Genomic DNA, 17,397 nt, shown 5'->3' with positions numbered 1-17,397 from the left:
TTTGGCCCAGTCCTCCAATTTGTCTAGGGCCCTCTGTATCCTATCCCTACCCTCCAGTGTATCTACCTCTCCTCCCAGTTTAGTGTCATCTGCAAACTTGCTGAGGGTGCAATCCACACCATCATCCAGATCATTAATGAAGATATTGAACAAAACCGGCCTGAGGACCGACCCTTGGGACACTCCACTTGATACCGGCTGCCAACTAGACATGGAGCCATTGATCACTACCCGTTGAGCCCGACAATCTAGCCAGCTTTCTATCCGCCTTATCGTCCATTCATCCAGCCCATACTTCTTTAACTTGCTGGCAAGAATACTGTGGGAGACCGTGTCAAAAGCTTTGCTAAAGTCAAGGAACAACACGTCCACTGCTTTCCCCTCATCCACAGAGCCAGTTATCTCGTCATAGAAGGCAATTAGATTAATCAGGCATGACTTGCCCTTGGTGAATCCATGTTGACTGTTCCTGATCACTTTCCTCTCCTCTAAGTGCTTCAGAATTGATTCCTTGAGGACCTGCTCCATGATTTTTCCAGGGACTGAGGTGAGGCTGACTGGCCTGTAGTTCCCAGGATCCTCCTTCTTCCCTTTTTTAAAGATGGGCACTACATTAGCCTTTTTCCAGTCATCCGGGACCTCCCCTGATCGCCATGAGTTTTCAAAGATAATGGCCAATGGCTCTGCAATCACATCCGCCAACTCCTTTAGCACTCTTGGATGCTGCGCATCCGGCCCCATGGACCTGCGCTCGTCCAGATTTTCTAAATAGTCCCGAACCACTTCTTTCTTCACAGAGGGCTGGTCACCTCCTCCCCATGCTGTGCTGCCCAGTGCAGCAGTCTGGGAGCTGACCTTGTTCGTGAAGACAGAGGCAAAAAAAGTATTGAGTACATTAGCTTTTTCCACATCCTCTGTCACTAGGTTGCCTCCCTCATTCAGTAAGGGGACCACACTTTCCTTGACTTTCTTCTTGTTGCTAACATACCTGAAGGAACCCTTCTTGTTACTCTTAACATCTCTTGCTAGCTGCACCTCCAGGTGTGATTTGGCCTTCCTGATTTCACTCCTGCATGCCCAAGCAATATTTTTATACTCTTCCCTGGTCATTTGTCCAATCTTCCACTTCTTGTAAGCTTCTTTTTCGTGTTTAATATCAGCAAGGATTTCACTGTTAAGCCAAGCTGGTCGCCTGCCATGTTTACTATTCTTTCTACACATTGGGATGGTTTGTCCCTGTAACCTCAATAAGGATTCTTTAAAATACAACCAGCTCTCCTGGACTCCTTTCCCCCTCATGTTATTCTCCCAGGGGATCCTGCCCATCAGTTCCCTGAGGTTGTCAAAGTCTGCTTTTCTTAAGTCCAGGGTCCGTATTCTGCTGCTCTCCTTTCTTCCCTGTGTCAGGATCCTGAACTCGACCATCTCATGGTCACTGCGTCCCAGATTCCCATTCACTTTTGCTTCTCCTGCTAATTCTTCCCAGTTTGTGAGCAGCAGGTCAAGAAGAGCTCTGCCCCTAGGTGGTTCCTCCAGCACTTGCACCAGGAAATTGTCCCCTACACTTTCCAAAAACTTCCTGGATTTTCTGTGCACCGCTGTATTGCTCTCCCAGCAGATATCAGGGTGATTAAAGTCTCCCATGAGAACCAGGGCGTGCGATCTAGTAGCTTCTGCGAGTTGCCAGAAGAAAGCCTCGTCCACCTCATCCCCCTGGTCCGGTGGTCTATAGCAGACTCCCACCACGACATCACCCTTGTTGCTCACGCTTCTAAACTTAATCCAGAGACACTCAGGTTTTTCTGCAGTTTCATACCAGAGCTCTGAGCAGTCATACTGCTCTCTTACATACAATGCAACTCCCCCACCTTTTCTGCCCTGCCTGTCCTTCCTGAACAGTTTATATCCATCCATGACAGTACTTCAGTCATGTGAGTTATCCCACCAAGTCTCTGTTATTCCAATCACATCATAATTCCTTGACTGTGCCAGGACTTCCAGTTCTCCCTGCTTGTTTCCCAGGCTTCTTGCGTTTGTGTATAGGCACTTGAGATAACTTGCTTTCTTAGTATGAGGCAGGAGCCCTCCCCTTTCGCGTTCTCCTGCTCGTGCTTCCTCCCAGTATCCCACGTCCCAACTTACCTCAGGGCTTTGGTCTCCTTCCCCCGGTGAACCTAGTTTAAAGCCCACCTCACTAGGTTAGCCAGCCTGCTCCTGAAGATGCTCTTCCCTCTCTTCATTAGGTGGAGCCCGTCTCTGCCTAGCACTCCTCCTTCTTGGAACACCATCCCATGGTCAAAGAATCCAAAGCCTTTTCTCCGACACCACCTGCGTAGCCATTCATCTCTACCCAGGCCTTTTCCTTCAACGGGGAGGATGGACGAGAACACCACTTGTGCCTCAAACTCCTTTATCCTTCTTCCCAGAGCCATGTAGTCCACAGTGATCTGCTCAAGGTCATTCTTGGCAGTATCATTGGTGCCCACGTGGAGAAGCAGGAAGGGGTAGCGATCCGAGGGCTTGATGAGTCTCGGCAGTCTCTCTGTCACATCATGAATCCCAGCTCCTGGCAAGCAGCAGACTTCTCGGTTTTCCCTGTTGGGGCGGCATATAGATGACTCAGTCCCCCTGAGGAGAGAGTCCCCGACCACCACCACCCGCCTCCTCCTCTTGGGAGTGGTGGTCGTGGAACCCCCATCTCTAGGACAGTGCATCTCATGCCTTCCAATCGGCGGAGTCTCCTTCTGTTCCCTTCCCTCAGATGTATCATCTAGTCCACTCTCCGCATTAGTACCTGTGGAGAGAACATGAAAACGGTTGCTTACCTGTATCTGCGCTGCTGGTACATGGACGCTCCCCTTTCTTCTTCTGGAGGTCACATGCTGCCAAATTTCTTCACCGTCCTCCTGTCCCCGCTGCACAGCCTGCTCTGAATCTTCAGAACATTGTGGCCATAGAAGCATATCCTGACGTCTGTCCAGGAAATCTTCAGTTTCTCTTAGGCAACGCAGGGTCGATACTTGTTTCTCCAGACCTTGAACCTTCTCTTCCAATATGGAGACCAGCTTGCACTTTGTACAGACAAAGTCGCTTCTGTCCTGTGGAAGAAAGACAAACATGGCACATCCAGTGCAGGTCACAACAGCTGAACTCTCCCCATCCATATTACCTTCCTTCTATGAGCTTCCTCAGGAGTTGTAGTAACTACCCAGAGAAGCCGGCAAGATGTAAGTCTCAGTGGGCTCTCCCCAGGCAAACACCCTCTGTTAGCCTCTCTGCTGTTCGCCGCTCAGCTGGTTCGCAGCTGACTGGCTTTTTATAACAGTTAGGCCCACTCAAGGCTCACCTGGAACAAAGCATTCCCAATTCACACTTTTCAAACAAACAACCAATCAAGCACACTGTCAAACTGTCCCCACAACAGACACTCAGATACTCACCAACACAGCCTCCCTAATGCAGCCCTTAGCTTACCTCCTCTCAGACAGATCCCAGGCAAACTCCCTCTTTGTTAGCCTCTCTGCTGTTTGCTGCTCATCTGGTTCACAGCTGACAGGCTCAGTGGCGCCCTCTTCAGTCCCTGCACCGGGGGCACCGATTGAGGGACTCGAGGCATACCTCACTGGTAGATTGGCACAGACCCTCTGAGGCACGTGCCATCCAGCAAGAACTCCAGGACCAGCCCCAACCATCTTCAAGGGCCCAGGACCGATCCCGGGACCCATTGGGTACCAGAGACCACCGATTTCCAGGCTGTCATCGCCCGTCTCCAAAAGGAAGGTCTCCCTACTCAGGACGATCCTCCCAGCAACTCGCTCATCATAGCACCCAATCCCGTTCGATGTCTCGGTACCGGTCAAGTAGCGTGAGGCGTGGATCGCTGAATATCCGATGCAGATCTGCCCAATGCCATCGATCCCTGAGAGCCAGACCAAGACAGTCTCGCTCGGACAGGTCGGCTTCGGGATGCAGCCACCGGCACCGGTCGGACAAGAGCCACTGCTCAGCCTGATCCTGGTCGCCCAGAACTGACCACTCCGCTGGTACCCATGGTGCTGACTATATTATCAGCACTGAAACCTGCCCCATGGCCCCAAACGCAGTGGCCAGTGCCATGGTACCAGTGGAATCCTTGGGGTTCACCCAGTCTTCCCAGGCTTCCCGATCAGTGTCAGGAGCCTTGGAGAGGCCAGCGGGCTTGGTATCCCATCCCCGTCCAGTGCTGGAGACTTCAGGGGGTAAGACCCTGCAGGTCCAGGAGAACCCAGGGGAGCAAGCTGCTGGACCACCAATGGATGTGGAGGTTCCTGGGGCACCATCATCGTCCTCATCGTTGCCAGACAAGACTATCACGGGGTTCCCTCGGCCAATTCCTCAGGATGATGCCAAGGCAGACCAGGAACTTTTGAAGAGGGTCAGGTCTAACCTTTAAAATAATTAGTAGGATGTTTTTAACACCCTGTGTGGATTGCCCTTTATTTGCTGATGAGATTCCATCTATGCACCGCTGTTAATTGATGCATGTGACATCACTAAACTTTCCCACAGGCCAATCAGAGTATGCTTTTGGACTGTCTGTGTCCCTAGCAGTCTTAAAATACCATCTTATCATAGAATCAGAATTGGTAAATAGCAGCTATCTAGTATGAATAGCTAGATTACATTGCAGCGTGGGATTGCATATTTAGCGAATTAGTTATTCATAGCACTGACAGACTTTCTCCAGCTAATGTGCATAAGTTTTGTGACAAAGTGCAATATATTTTATTTCTGTGCACATCTCAGATTGCTTGTAATTTAGTAGGGCCACCACAATTTCTGGGCAAGCTATCAAGTGGGATGTTGTAATGATTTGCATGACTACTATGGTAAATGGAAAAATGTAGCTTGTGTTTGTAGCTGTTCCATTGGAGTCTTGCAGTTTTCTCTCTTTTTAGTGCTTTTTAGAAAACTATGTAACAATCCTTAGCTATTTTGCAGACTGCTGTCTGGTGAAACGGACTACCTATGCACTGTTTAAAACTTTGTGCATAATGAATTGATGAGAACAAAGGAAAGATTTTTATCCTTTGAGAAACGCAGATAACTAATAGAATCTTGAAGTTATCAAAACATATTTCTTGCCAAAGGACTTGGAATTCATGGGATTCAATTACTGGAAAAATGCCTGAATTAAAAATTGTCCTGTGAGGACCAGGAAACTAGAACCAAATTCTGGCACAGTACAGTTTTCTCCCAAAATGGACATTAATGTGTAAAAACAGGGTAGGGTGAACAAATGCTTGGCCCCCTACCACCAATCATTCCTGCCAGTGCAAGATGGAAGATCAAAAATTGGGGAAGGGAAAGAAAAGTCATAGGCCATACCCCTCCCACCAATGCTAAAACACTCTTCTGCAGCTCCACTTGTAAAGCACCTGTTGGCAGCTGTGGAGCAGTTTCTGTACAGGAGGTGGGACAGAATAAGAACAGAAAACCTAGGTTCTGGGTTCCCGCATCAGACATGTAATTTGGTTCTTAGTTTAGTGCAATACAGGCAAGGCATGAGCAATGAGAATTATAATAAGTGGGGAGTCGGGGGAATAAGCAACCTAGCTGACTTAGGAATAACAGTGCAATTCTTGCTTTCCAGAAAAATATGATTAAAAACAATGTTGAACTGCTGCTACTCTTACTGCTTGTCCCTGCCAGTATATATTAATATTCTGGGCATATACTACTTGTGTTTTCTCCCTTTAATCCAGCCTTGAAAAATAAAATTTTATATGGGGGTGGGGGTGGAGAGGGGAGAAGAAAGTGTGAAAAAACAATAACTAAATATTAATTTTATGTAGGCATTCAGATATAGTATTGATGGCTGAGGTAAAAATAGCTATCTAGCAAGTTTTGTATGTTCCATAAACTTCCCATACAGCTATAATTGAGAAATGAGGAAACCTTGTTATTTTGTCAGTATGTCCAAAAATTGGTGTAGGTGTACAGACTTAAATACCTCAACAGCAGTATGTAAAACAGCTGCTCTGAGATGTTTTGCTTAATACTTTGACCAAGATTTTGAACAAATGATATTTCATGGAAATATAACAAATACTTTTGTATCTCCAAATACGGAGTAATCATTATTTTGAAATAAAAGTATGAAATAAAGCGTGTGCAGGTTTTTTAAAAGAAATCTAAAGTAAATAAAATGAGTCCACAAAATCTAGTTTAGAATCAGTGCAATGTAATTAAATTAGTCTTTTAACCACGTGTTCCTATTACTCTTCCCCTTGTCTTAATTTCTTGTGTGCCTTCTCTGTTTTTTATTACACCCAGTTGTCTCAGCTTTTCTTTAATTAGGCCCTGATTCTGCAACCATTTATGTTCATAATAACTTTGAATACCTGCATAAATATGGGCAGGATTAAGCTCTTAATTTGTACAGCACCAGCATAGTGGAGCTCTGATCCTGAAGGGGCCTTTGGATGCGAATGTGAAACAAATATGAGGATGGAAGTTCTAATCATATGGGGGTGTACAGGTGTGTCTGTGATTAGCTTTCTTTGCTTCAGATTTATGGCTCCAGTCCTGCAACTGACACAAAGGAACTACTCATGTGCTTATAATTAAGTATATACTTAAGTCTTTGCAGGATTAGAGCCTGAATTATTATCTGTATTATTATATAAATAGAAAATCTCTGATATTTTGAGGCACATATACCAACAGAAAATACGATTTTTTTTTTTAGCTGAAATGGACAGAGAGGAATTGTTGGTCAGGTGGGTGGAAAACAAAGGGTCACGTTTTAAAAATGTCCCTTAATTTCATGGACAAATCATACCATACCATAATACTGTACTGCTATGCATTTTCTCCGTACTTCTATATTAACCACAAGGAAATTAGGATATCATGGTGTAGCAGCTGACAAAACAATTAAGATGGAAATAATTTCCTCCATGCTATTTGTTTAATAGTTTAAATGTTTTGCTCGGTTATATATCATATTGTATGTAGGAACTGCTATGCCTAGGTTTTATGGGAAGTTTGAAAATAATGTCTGGAGTTTGAATCCAATTTTATTTACTCAAGTGTGAAGAAAATACACTTTTCTGATTTGTTCTACTTGAAAGTTTGTATTTTAATAGCTCAGAAGTAGTTGAAGCTAGAAACATTGAACTGAGCTCGGTTTATAGACAATGTTTGGGGAAAAAACAAATCACAGCCCTGATTCTACAATAGACTTCATGCAAGCAGACCTCTGCACCTGTACAGAGCCCCACTGACGGGTCCAGCCATGCTGCATCTGCTGCACCATCAAGGCCCAATGCTACATTAAATTGGTTTAATACTTTGAGTTGTGAACACTTAAAAATTAAATTTTCACTCATAGACATTAGAACAATCCCAGCAATGCACTTTTGTTGTGGACCGATCAGTACAGCGGTTTCTGGTATGTTGTTGTTTCGAATGGAGGCGTCTGGATGGGTGGGCATGGAGCAGTGAATGTAGAAAACGGCAAGCAGATGTCAAGGAGCTCTGATGTGTGCTAGAAGAGTAGAGTGTATAACAACTTGTAGATAAGAGAAGTGCTCTTACTTCAAGGGTCAGTAATTGCAGCCGCACTGGGAATGACTACATGTGCCTGTGGGGGATCCAAACTGGAGCATACAGTTTGGATCCTCCACTTTCCCACTGTTATCATGAATAGCTCATCACCAAAACTTACTACCTCAAAACGTGTCTACGGTGACTACTAACGACATCTTTGGTCTGCCCTCTGATCTCAGTGTTGCATTTATATTGGCAAAAATGGTACAGAAAAAGAACTTTCACTTTTATAAATGATGAAGCTGAGAGCAGTCAATTTTAAAAATAATCAAAACTGTTACCATAGAATAAGTTTAGTTCTTGGGAATAATGGTTCAGTACACTGAGTTTTTAATACTAATAGTAATACTCAGTCCCTATATTTATTTATGTCTTCTTGTTATTGAGTGTTCACTGAAAGTTAATCTATTTAGTTGTTTGAGAGGAAAGAGCTTACTTTTCCATAAATATTTTTTAAAAATACAATATATTTCAGAAGAGCATCTTTACTATGTAATATATGTTTTTGTACTTTGCCCTCGGCTTTTAACTCCGTTTCCTTCATTGTACTCAGCTTTCTATTTTAACATTCACACTTAGAAAACTATTGGGGTCAGTACAACAAAGACTGCTGTTTTTACAAATGTTGATTAGGCCTCTCTTCTTTATCATCTTACAGGTCTTGTAGAAATTTGCCTCATGCACCCTCTTGATGTAGTGAAAACCAGGTAAGGTTCTGCTTGAACAAGTTTTATTGACACTGGAAAATGTCCAAATTGGGAGCTGTCAGAAAATAAAATGCTAGAACTTGTCCAAGTAAGATAACTTCTCCCTTTAATGGCATTTGTGTTTACTTACTGTTTTTTATAGCACTTGATAGACAGAATTTGAATGGCATGATGCATTTCTAGTTAGAGGTCATCTGAAGGTGTTAAATACTTTTTATGAAATACAGTCTTCAAATAATAGCAAAAGGAGATCGTATTAAATAAAAGTTGAACATTTAAATTTGCTTAAACTAAAGTGCCATATTGCCTTAGAAATATTTTTGAGACCTGCTGCAATGGGTCATGCTTTCAAAAGTTAGTACAAAAGGATGTTCTCCAAATTAGCACATGAAAATTGGTTATTTCACGTCAACTATATTTTTCCCTTCATTTTCCTGCATTAGCCATACAAATTTGTGTTTTTGTGAGTACACATGGTGAACCAATTTTGAAAAAAACTGTCCTAAAATTTCTGTTCTATCATATTGTTTATTTAGAAGAAAAAAAAATCTATGGTATTTGATTTCTGGCTATTGGAACTTGACGTCTGAATTCATAATGTAACAAATCTACGTAGACATTACTAGTGCCAACTATTTGTGAAACTGACTGTAGTAAAGCGCTAGCATTGCCAGTTGAAAAATGTGAATTGAAGAAGGTGCCTGAAGTAGGAAAAAGAGACAGCAGTTCTCTGGGATGCTTAAAGTGATATTGAAAGTTTGTAAAGACATTTTCTGCTTGTTTTTTATAATTACGCTAAGGACTGTGGAGAAGGAAGTGATTCCATATTAGGAATTTTCTCTGAATTTTCCTCAGCACAGTATCCAGAATTCTTGGTCTCTTCAGTAACATAGCCACTTCCAGTTACTACAATGGTTTTCCTTTTGACTGGATGGGAACATTATGTACATATATAAACTGATGCAACTCTGCTATGTAGTGCATTTTTGTGGAGTTCTGCACTTTCTGCTCTACATTTTTTACAAAGGGGACAACGTGATTTTTTAAGATTAGTGAATCTTTGGTTGAACTGGGTTAGCACTCCAGAGGAACATTAAGACAATGCCAGAGGCCCACATCTTGTGGATTTGTGGCTGTGTATCCTTGCTTGATTCTTATGTGTTTTCTGTTTGCTTGACTATGTTTTTAATAAATATGTTGGAGAAGGAAGTTCCTGCCTGAGATTATTTTGAATCTCAGGAAACACTTATGATAATGGTTTGGATTTTTTGTGAGAATATTTTGCAATATGTCTGCTGTATTTAATAATTTTCTATTATTGTACTGTACAATAATAATATGATCATTTATCCATGGAAGGTTTTGGAGAAGGGATGAGATATAAAATTATGTTCTTGTAAAATATAAACAAGCAACGTGCTCATTGGAGTTATTTCTTGCTAAATGTACATTTGAAAATAATTGTGTTTCATTCTGCATTAGGACACCAAAGAAGATCTCAAATCTGAGGAATTCATCTAAATTACTATACATATTAAAAAACAGAAAGGTCTCTCTCTCTCTTTCTCTCTTTGTTATTTTAGCCCAGTGCATCCCACTTCCTCTTCCAAATGAAATGATATACCCAGTTGGAAGATTATTGCTGTACTTTCCAATAAAAGAAGGCCTAAACAGCCCATGGTGCATTTGTTAATCTCACAGCAAATCTTTTGTTACCTTTTCTTGTCTTAACTGGATTATCCTTATGGAAGATGCAGCAGTCAGTAGAATAAATAAAGTACTGGGTCCCTATAGTCTCCCTGATGGCAACAACAAACTTTCCTTAAAGTCAATAAAAGTTACTTGTATCCTCTGGGTGGGTAGGGAGTGAGGATACAGCCCCTGGATTCCAATTGCTAAGAACTTCCAGATAGGGCTGCTGTCAAAATACAGAAGGTCAGGTTTTTTTGACTAATAAACCTTGATGATATCACTTGAATGGAAGACTGGCGAGCTGACGGGTATCCTAGTCTGAATGAATAATCACTTTTGTTTCTCCTTCTGCTTAGCCTTGATTGAAGGGAGGTATCATACTTTTTACCCATCAGACTTACCAACGTGTGACAAAGAAATGATTTTGTAATACTCATTATTTTTGAGCTAGATATAGTAAAGTGTTTTTCCAACTAGAAAGCTGTAGTTTGTGCCTGATTGGTATATGTGTTAGTTCAAACAAATGTACCAATGTCATAACTTCACAATGTTTTATTGTTGGGAAAATGGACACTTGAGCAACAACTGACAGAAACTGTTTAAGGGATAATTAAGCTAGATATGGGAATTTGGGGGGGACAAAGGGAAACCTGCTAATGGAAAATTGTTTGGGAGGAGGAGGATTTGGGCCAAATAAATAAAGTTAGGCCAAGCTGTAACTGGAGGTCCAAACTTAGCAGTGTTTGAGTAGCTTTACGTCCAGTGTTAGAGTTTTGGTCATCCTCACAAACAGGTTTGAAAGGGTTAAGAAAATACCTGCACAAAACTTTCACTTTCCCCATTCCAGATTTTCTAATGGAATCCTGTCAGCGTAAAGTTGATGTGTAAAAAGTGGTGAATTAGGCCCAATAACTTCCAACTCGTGGGCACCACCATGAAATTTCATCATTCTCAGATATACCATCTTAAAGAAATCGTACATCCAAAAACAACATTGCAGCATTAGAATGCACAGGGATTGTGACTAGAGCTGGGTAAACAATGCAAGATAAATAAATAAATAAAAATTAAAAATGATATTAATATTTGCTCAGGTTTATAAATGAATTCAATTCACATTCTCTATGCTTGCTCTCATTTTGTTCACTCCCACAAATATTTGTGCAGTTGTGTTTTACTGGCATCAGTGTTCCTGTAAAGCAAATTTCAAAGTTGCAAGTGCAAGTATTCACAGAAATTGTGAACTTTTGATTAGGGTGTAAGTATTTGCTTTGCATATGGTTGTGTATCATCCTATCAGGGAACGGAAACCATACCTCGTTCCTTATCAGGGCAATCATAACTGTATGACCCAAGATATTTGCCCAGAGATTAGCAGATTGGCCTAACGGTTGGTTAAAGCCTGATATGCAGAGTGTGGTTGAAACTATGGACTCCAGAATTCTGGAGCAATTTCTACAAAGCCGTGTCTGGGTTGGTTAGGAGGCGTCAATTCAAAACCCTGGAGGAGAAGGTCAAACTGACAGAGGAGTTCGAGGAAGCAGATTTTCCCTGACAGGTACATTGTCCATTTAATAAACCTGAACTGGGAAAAGAAGTTTGGGGAAATGGCTGGGGTGAAGCCTGCAGAGAAGAAAATGGAGAACAGAGGAACTCCTTTGGGGAGGTGGGAAATTATCTGCTACCAGTGTGGGAGACAGGCCCCTATACAGACTCTGCACTGTCTGAATTTTGTGGTTGGACTGGGACCTTGGGAGAGTGCCAGAGAAAAAAAGCAACCATCTTGATGAAGATGGGGGAGGAGATGAGAGAGTGGCCAGGTGTTTGTTGGCTAGGAAAGATGTGGTAAAGTCACTCTGGATCCTACCAGGGAAAGGCTGAGTCTGGAGTGCATCCATGTGGAGAGAAGACTCTACCCAATGGTCAAGATACCCCTAAAGGTCCAGGTTAAGTTGAGATAGAAACAACTTGGAGTTGTGATTAGGTTGTCCCATCTGTTGGTATTAGGGATGAACTGGAACTCCTTCCCATTTAGGAACAAAATAGGCATCTAAGGTCCATAGCAGAAGGGAACTGAGCCACCGAGGAAGATGAAGAAATGGCTTGAAGTAGGGAAGCAGAAGAACCCTGGACAACAGGATACAAGCCAGGGGGTGAAAGAGGGAAATGAACGTTCCTGAGAAAAAAATGGAAAAAGGGAAGAACTGGCCAAGCAGGCACTGGGGGCGGGGGAGGCAAGAAAGGAAGCCCAAAAGTATCAGAGGAGGATGGGCTGTCCGCAGAATGTTTGTTGCCATGGTTTTGAGAGGAGGAACCCTGAGATATGTTGGTAGGACTAGGACAGGGCTAGGCAACATATGGCACGCGTACCAAAGGCGGCACGCGAGCTGATTTTCAATGGCACTCACACTGCCCGGGTCCTGGCCACTGGTCCAGGGGGCTCTGCATTTTAATTTAATTTTAAATGAAGCTTCTTAAATATTTTTAAAACCTTATTTACTTTATATACAACAATAGTTTAGTTATATATTATAGACTTATAGAAAGAGACCTTCTAAAAATGTTAAAATATATTATTGGCACACAAAACTTTAAATTAGAGGGAATAAATGAAGACTCGACATACCACTTCTGAAAGGTTGCTGACCCCTGGACTAGGAGAACAAGAGACCATAGAGAAAGGAGATGAAGGGATTCACCCTGACCCAAAATAAAAAGGGTGAATGGGAGGAGATTAGATCTTCGAATTGCCTCTGGTATGAAGACCAGTGGACTGAAACTGAATTATGAGGATGTTCCTCCCCTATGAAATATGACTTTTGTGGGTGTAGATGAGATAACCACCCTGGAGGCAAGTGCAGGAAAAGGGCACCTGGTGCCTCCTCTAAAGAAGGGAGGGCATGAGGGAAAAGGAACCTCAGCGTTCAACAATTGGGGAAGATGTGTGACAGAGGGCTGGAAGCTAACAGGTGAGCCAGCACTCTGATCTCTTGGGCACCAAACAGCTCCCCTGGAGAAGGCTCAATCGGGATATGCAGCTAATTAGCTAGTCAGTCTGGGGGAACTGAGGAACCAATTAGCCATCAGCTGTGGGATATAAAAGAAGACACAGGAAAGAAGTAAGGAGAGAGGACCCTGGGCTAGCTGAGCCCAGTATGCTCTGAGATCTTGAGAAAGAGAGACCCTCTGTTCTTCCCCGGTCCTGTGGGAAAGAATCACTGAAAATACTTTGCTGCGCAGGACTGTACTGGTGTTGGTGATGGGAATATAAATAAATTCACACAAAGTTACCACTGAGGGGTTTCTGTGGCATCAGATCAGAGGACAGTGATAGAGGGTGCCCTGTTACAGTCACCTCAGTGTAAATGAGAAAATGCCCTTCTGTCTCTTATGTGATCAAGAGTAGACACAGGCCCGCATCAAAAACCTGAGACTGAAACTCCAGCCCACAAATTTCGGGGAAGTTTTGATCCATTTTGTGATTTAGATTTCATGCCTCACTGTTATCTTTGTAACGAGCTAAACCAACACCCTGGATTCAAAACCCCCTGAGCTTTGGAAAAGTTAAGAGAGGATCCAAGTCCAGATATGAACTTTTCTCCTAGCTCCAGTCAGAAACTTTTCTACTGGTGATTCCCTCCCCCTGTCTCTTGTTCCAATTTCTGTTGTTTCTGCTCATATTAGAAGAGTTCAGCTTAATACATGTGTTTCCGATCTCATTCCATCTGTTGTTTTGCAAGAGCTCCTTCCTTTTATATCATTAATTCCTCTTTGATTTCGGGTCTTTTTCATTCAAGTGAGCAGTAGTGGAGCCTGTTCTGAAAAGCCTTGGCTTAGAGTAAAAGATTGATAACAATTGTCATCTGACTTCCATTTCTTTCTAACATACCTGAGTACATTGTCCTTACCCAATATTACTATCAGTACATGATCATAATTTACTTGGTTCATGTTGACCTGGGTTTGGTTCAGGTTATTTGACCAACCAGCTTTGATTAGGTTCTTAATCAACTTATTTCTGCCAAACCGCAAGACTTTTCTCTAGTATCTTTCTTGATTTATCAGTGAACTTGGATATACTCACTCATGGGATCCTCATGCATGCTATAGTTGATCTTCTGGTTTTGGCATTCAGGATTCAGCACTTAAATAGTTTGAATGTTTCCTTACAGATTATTCATGCCAGGTTTTATGTAATAAGAACTTATCTCAAGTTAACAATAATTTTGATGTGGATGTGCTCCAGAGCTCAGTCATTTGCGCTTTGTAAGAAGGAAAACAATCTGTTAGGAATTAATAAGGGCATATGGACTAATAGTTCCAACTAGATATGCTATTCCAATTTAAATCCTGCCCAGAACTGAAGAACAGTATTGGTGTGCACTGTTAAACAGATGCTGCATTTTTCAGTGCTGGGCAAAATGATTCCTGTTTGTATGCGCAGACATACCATGTATATAGTTAATACAAATGCTGGTTTCTCATCTGTTCGTGTGATACTGGAGCATTTGTGATCAAGAAACAGAGGAGCTTTACAGTTGCCTTTTTAAAACCAGGGTATTTTTGGTAAAAAGAAAAGGAGTACTTGTGGCACCTTAGAGACTAACCAATTTATTTGAGCATAAGCTTTCGTGAGCTACAGCTGAATGCATCCGATGAAGTGAGCTGTAGCTCACGAAAGCTTATGCTCAAATAAATTGGTTAGTCTCTAAGGTGCCACAAGTACTCCTTTTCTTTTTGCGAATACAGGCTAACACAGCTGTTACTCTGAAACCTGGTATTTTTGGTGAAGAGCCCTGTCACAGGGCACCTCCCTCGCTACCTGGAGAACCTCACTGTCTAGCCAGTTGAGATGGTTTCACAGTTACAAACACACACTGGGCTCCCCAGCCCAGGCTCACACTTTGAGTTCCTCTTGTGCTGCCAGTTGCTTCTTGTTTCGTCCCCTTATATTCCCACAATGACCTTGTTAACCCAGTGATTGTCACCCAGGTGCTCACAGTCCCCCAACAGAAAGTGTATAATTGCCTTCAGCAATGTCAGCCATTAGGGTGCTGCTGATAGCACTCTATCACAGGGTCTTGATTCTAGAATTTACTTCCCCTTGTTATGAAAGAGCCTAGATTCGTTGTCCCTCAGTTTACATTACTGGACTTGTTTTCCCAGGCCTTCCCTGACAGGGCGGGATGAGTGATGAGTGAGTTGGGATGGCTGGGGGAGACTTTTATTTTATTGGTGGGGCGTCCTTATGTGGACAGTGCTCAAATGTAGTGTTTTGTTTTGGAGATTTATTGTTCAGTGTGTGATTTTATAAATAATAGGTGCTTTTCTGAACAACTGAAATAAATCTAGCAAAATAGTCACTTCCTTTTAGAGATAAGGGGCTCACAGGACTCTGCTTTGGGTTTGGCAAATCCTCAGTTGTTGTATTTTGCCATTACAATGGCCAAACAAAAAACACCCTTGGTTTTAGTTTCCTGATTCACCTGTGACTTGCAGCAATGTGAAGTGTCTGACAAATATCCCTTGCACACACCTGACATGCTCAAAATAGAACAATAATCTCCATTTCCCCTTTAAAAGGTCTTTCCCATGTTTCTAGGGCTGTCAGGGGAATGCCATAAAATAAATGAAAACTCCAGAATCCTCAACAGATATCTGCATATTAGAAATATACAGGTGGCCAGTCTCCTTGCACTGACAGGAAGGGAAGCCACTGAGGATAGGAAGCAAGTGAAGGGACCCCCTGTCATAAATATAAAGGGAAGGGTAACCACCTTTAAAATCCCTCCTGGCCAGAGGAAAAACCCTTTCACCTGTAAAAGGTTAAGAAGCTAGGATAACCTCGCTGGCATCTGACCAAAATGACCAATGAGGAGACAAGATACTTTCAAAGCTGGAGGGGGGGAGAAACAAAGGGTCTGTCTGTGTGATGCTTTTGCCTGGAACAGAACAGGAATGGAGTCTTAGAACTTAGTAAGTAATCTAGCTAGATATGCGTTAGATTAGGATTTCTTTAAATGGCTGAGAAATTAAGCTGTGCTGAATAGAATGGATATTCCTGTCTTTGTGTCTTTTTGTAACTTAAGGTTTTGCCTAGAGGGATTTTCTATGTTTTGAATCTATTACCCTGTGAGGTATTTACCATCCTGATTTTACAGAGGTGATTCTTTTTTCACTTTTTCTTCTATTAAAATTCTTCTTGTAACAAACTGAATGCTTTTTTCACTGTTCTTAAGATCCAAGGGTTTGGTCTGTGGTCACCTATGCAAACTGGAGAAGATTTTTATCAAACCTTCCCCAGGAAGGGGGGTGCAAGGTTTTGGTGAGGATTTTGGGGGGAAAGACGTTTCCGAACGGCTCTTTCCCAATAATAAACCCGGTTAGACGTTTGGTGGTGGCAGCGAAAGTCCAAGGGCAACAGGTACAATAGTTTGTACCTTGGGGAAGTTTTAACCTAAGCTGGTAAAAGTTAGCTTAGGAGGTTTTCATGCAGGTTCCCACATCTGTACCCTAGAGTTCAGAGTGGGGAAGGAACCTTGACACCCTCCTTGGGAGAAATGGGGAGAGACGCATTAGCAGGTGGTGAGGTAAGCTTTTTGGGAGGAAGGGAAGTAGATTAAAAGTCTCTCACAGGAGCAAGAGGAAGGGGATTTCTGAGCAAGTGCTGGGACTAAGGGCAAGATATCAGTGATAGTTATTCTTACTTATTTCCTCCCCAGCACAGACCTGGATGTGTAGAAGTCCCCCTGCAGTTTTGGAATCCTGTTGAATCCTAAACCACAGGAAGTGGTCCAGATCTAGTGCTCTGAATCAAACCTGGCCATATTTGGACTTGGGGCTCTTGTTTCGGTCTCTCTCTGCCACCCTTTTCCCTTTATTTAAAATACCACAGGTGCCAGGTTTTTGCACACTTGCCTATCTCTGGAAGTACTCTTCACTGAAGATGATCCGGGAACAGATTGAAAGCATGCTAAAAGGACACTTTTTCAACAAGTCAGTATTTTTTAAATTCCTTATCTGGCTTACCATTAACAAGACTTTAGATTATGGACACTGGGGAAATTTTAAACTTTGAATTTACTCTTCACAGGTTTATGCTCTTTTTATCTTGCATTTCACTCAGATTGGATAATACAGCTAGAATAGCCCATGTTACTTCCCTTTAAAGCATGTTTTGCTTTCATTCTAACGCAGTAGCACAATGCTCTTTGTATGTTTGTGTTTCCAGTACTTGCAAAGATCGGGTACCCCTTTTGTATTAACATTTCCTGGCAGCTACAAGGGCAGCATTAGTAATATGACAGGAGCCTGAGGGTTTCCCTTCTATAATCTGCATATATATATATATATATATATATATATATATACACAAAAGCACACAGACACGTTTGCTTGTGTTGGT

General features: G+C 42.4%; 1 protein-coding gene across 18 annotated transcripts in view; it reads left to right on the top strand.

Moving 5' to 3' along the window:
* Positions 1-17,397, top strand: part of SLC25A21 (solute carrier family 25 member 21) — a 373,699-nt gene that overhangs the window by 228,411 nt on the left and 127,891 nt on the right. For 17 of the 18 annotated variants that reach the window (XM_037900636.2, XM_043549748.1, XM_037900640.2 and 14 more), the window contains one exon: positions 8,252-8,300. In XM_037900636.2, the coding sequence (XP_037756564.1) occupies positions 8,252-8,300 (49 nt within the window). Of the gene's footprint in view, positions 1-8,251; positions 8,301-16,714; positions 16,989-17,397 lie in introns of all 18 variants that reach the window. The other variant, XM_043549751.1, reaches the window with a different exon arrangement.

The sequence above is a fragment of the Chelonia mydas genome, chromosome 6 (assembly GCF_015237465.2).
Source record: "Chelonia mydas isolate rCheMyd1 chromosome 6, rCheMyd1.pri.v2, whole genome shotgun sequence".
In the NCBI taxonomy this organism is placed as follows: domain Eukaryota; kingdom Metazoa; phylum Chordata; order Testudines; family Cheloniidae; genus Chelonia; species Chelonia mydas.
Note: the sequence above shows the minus strand (reverse complement) of the source record. Positions and strands in the feature narration are given on the sequence as shown.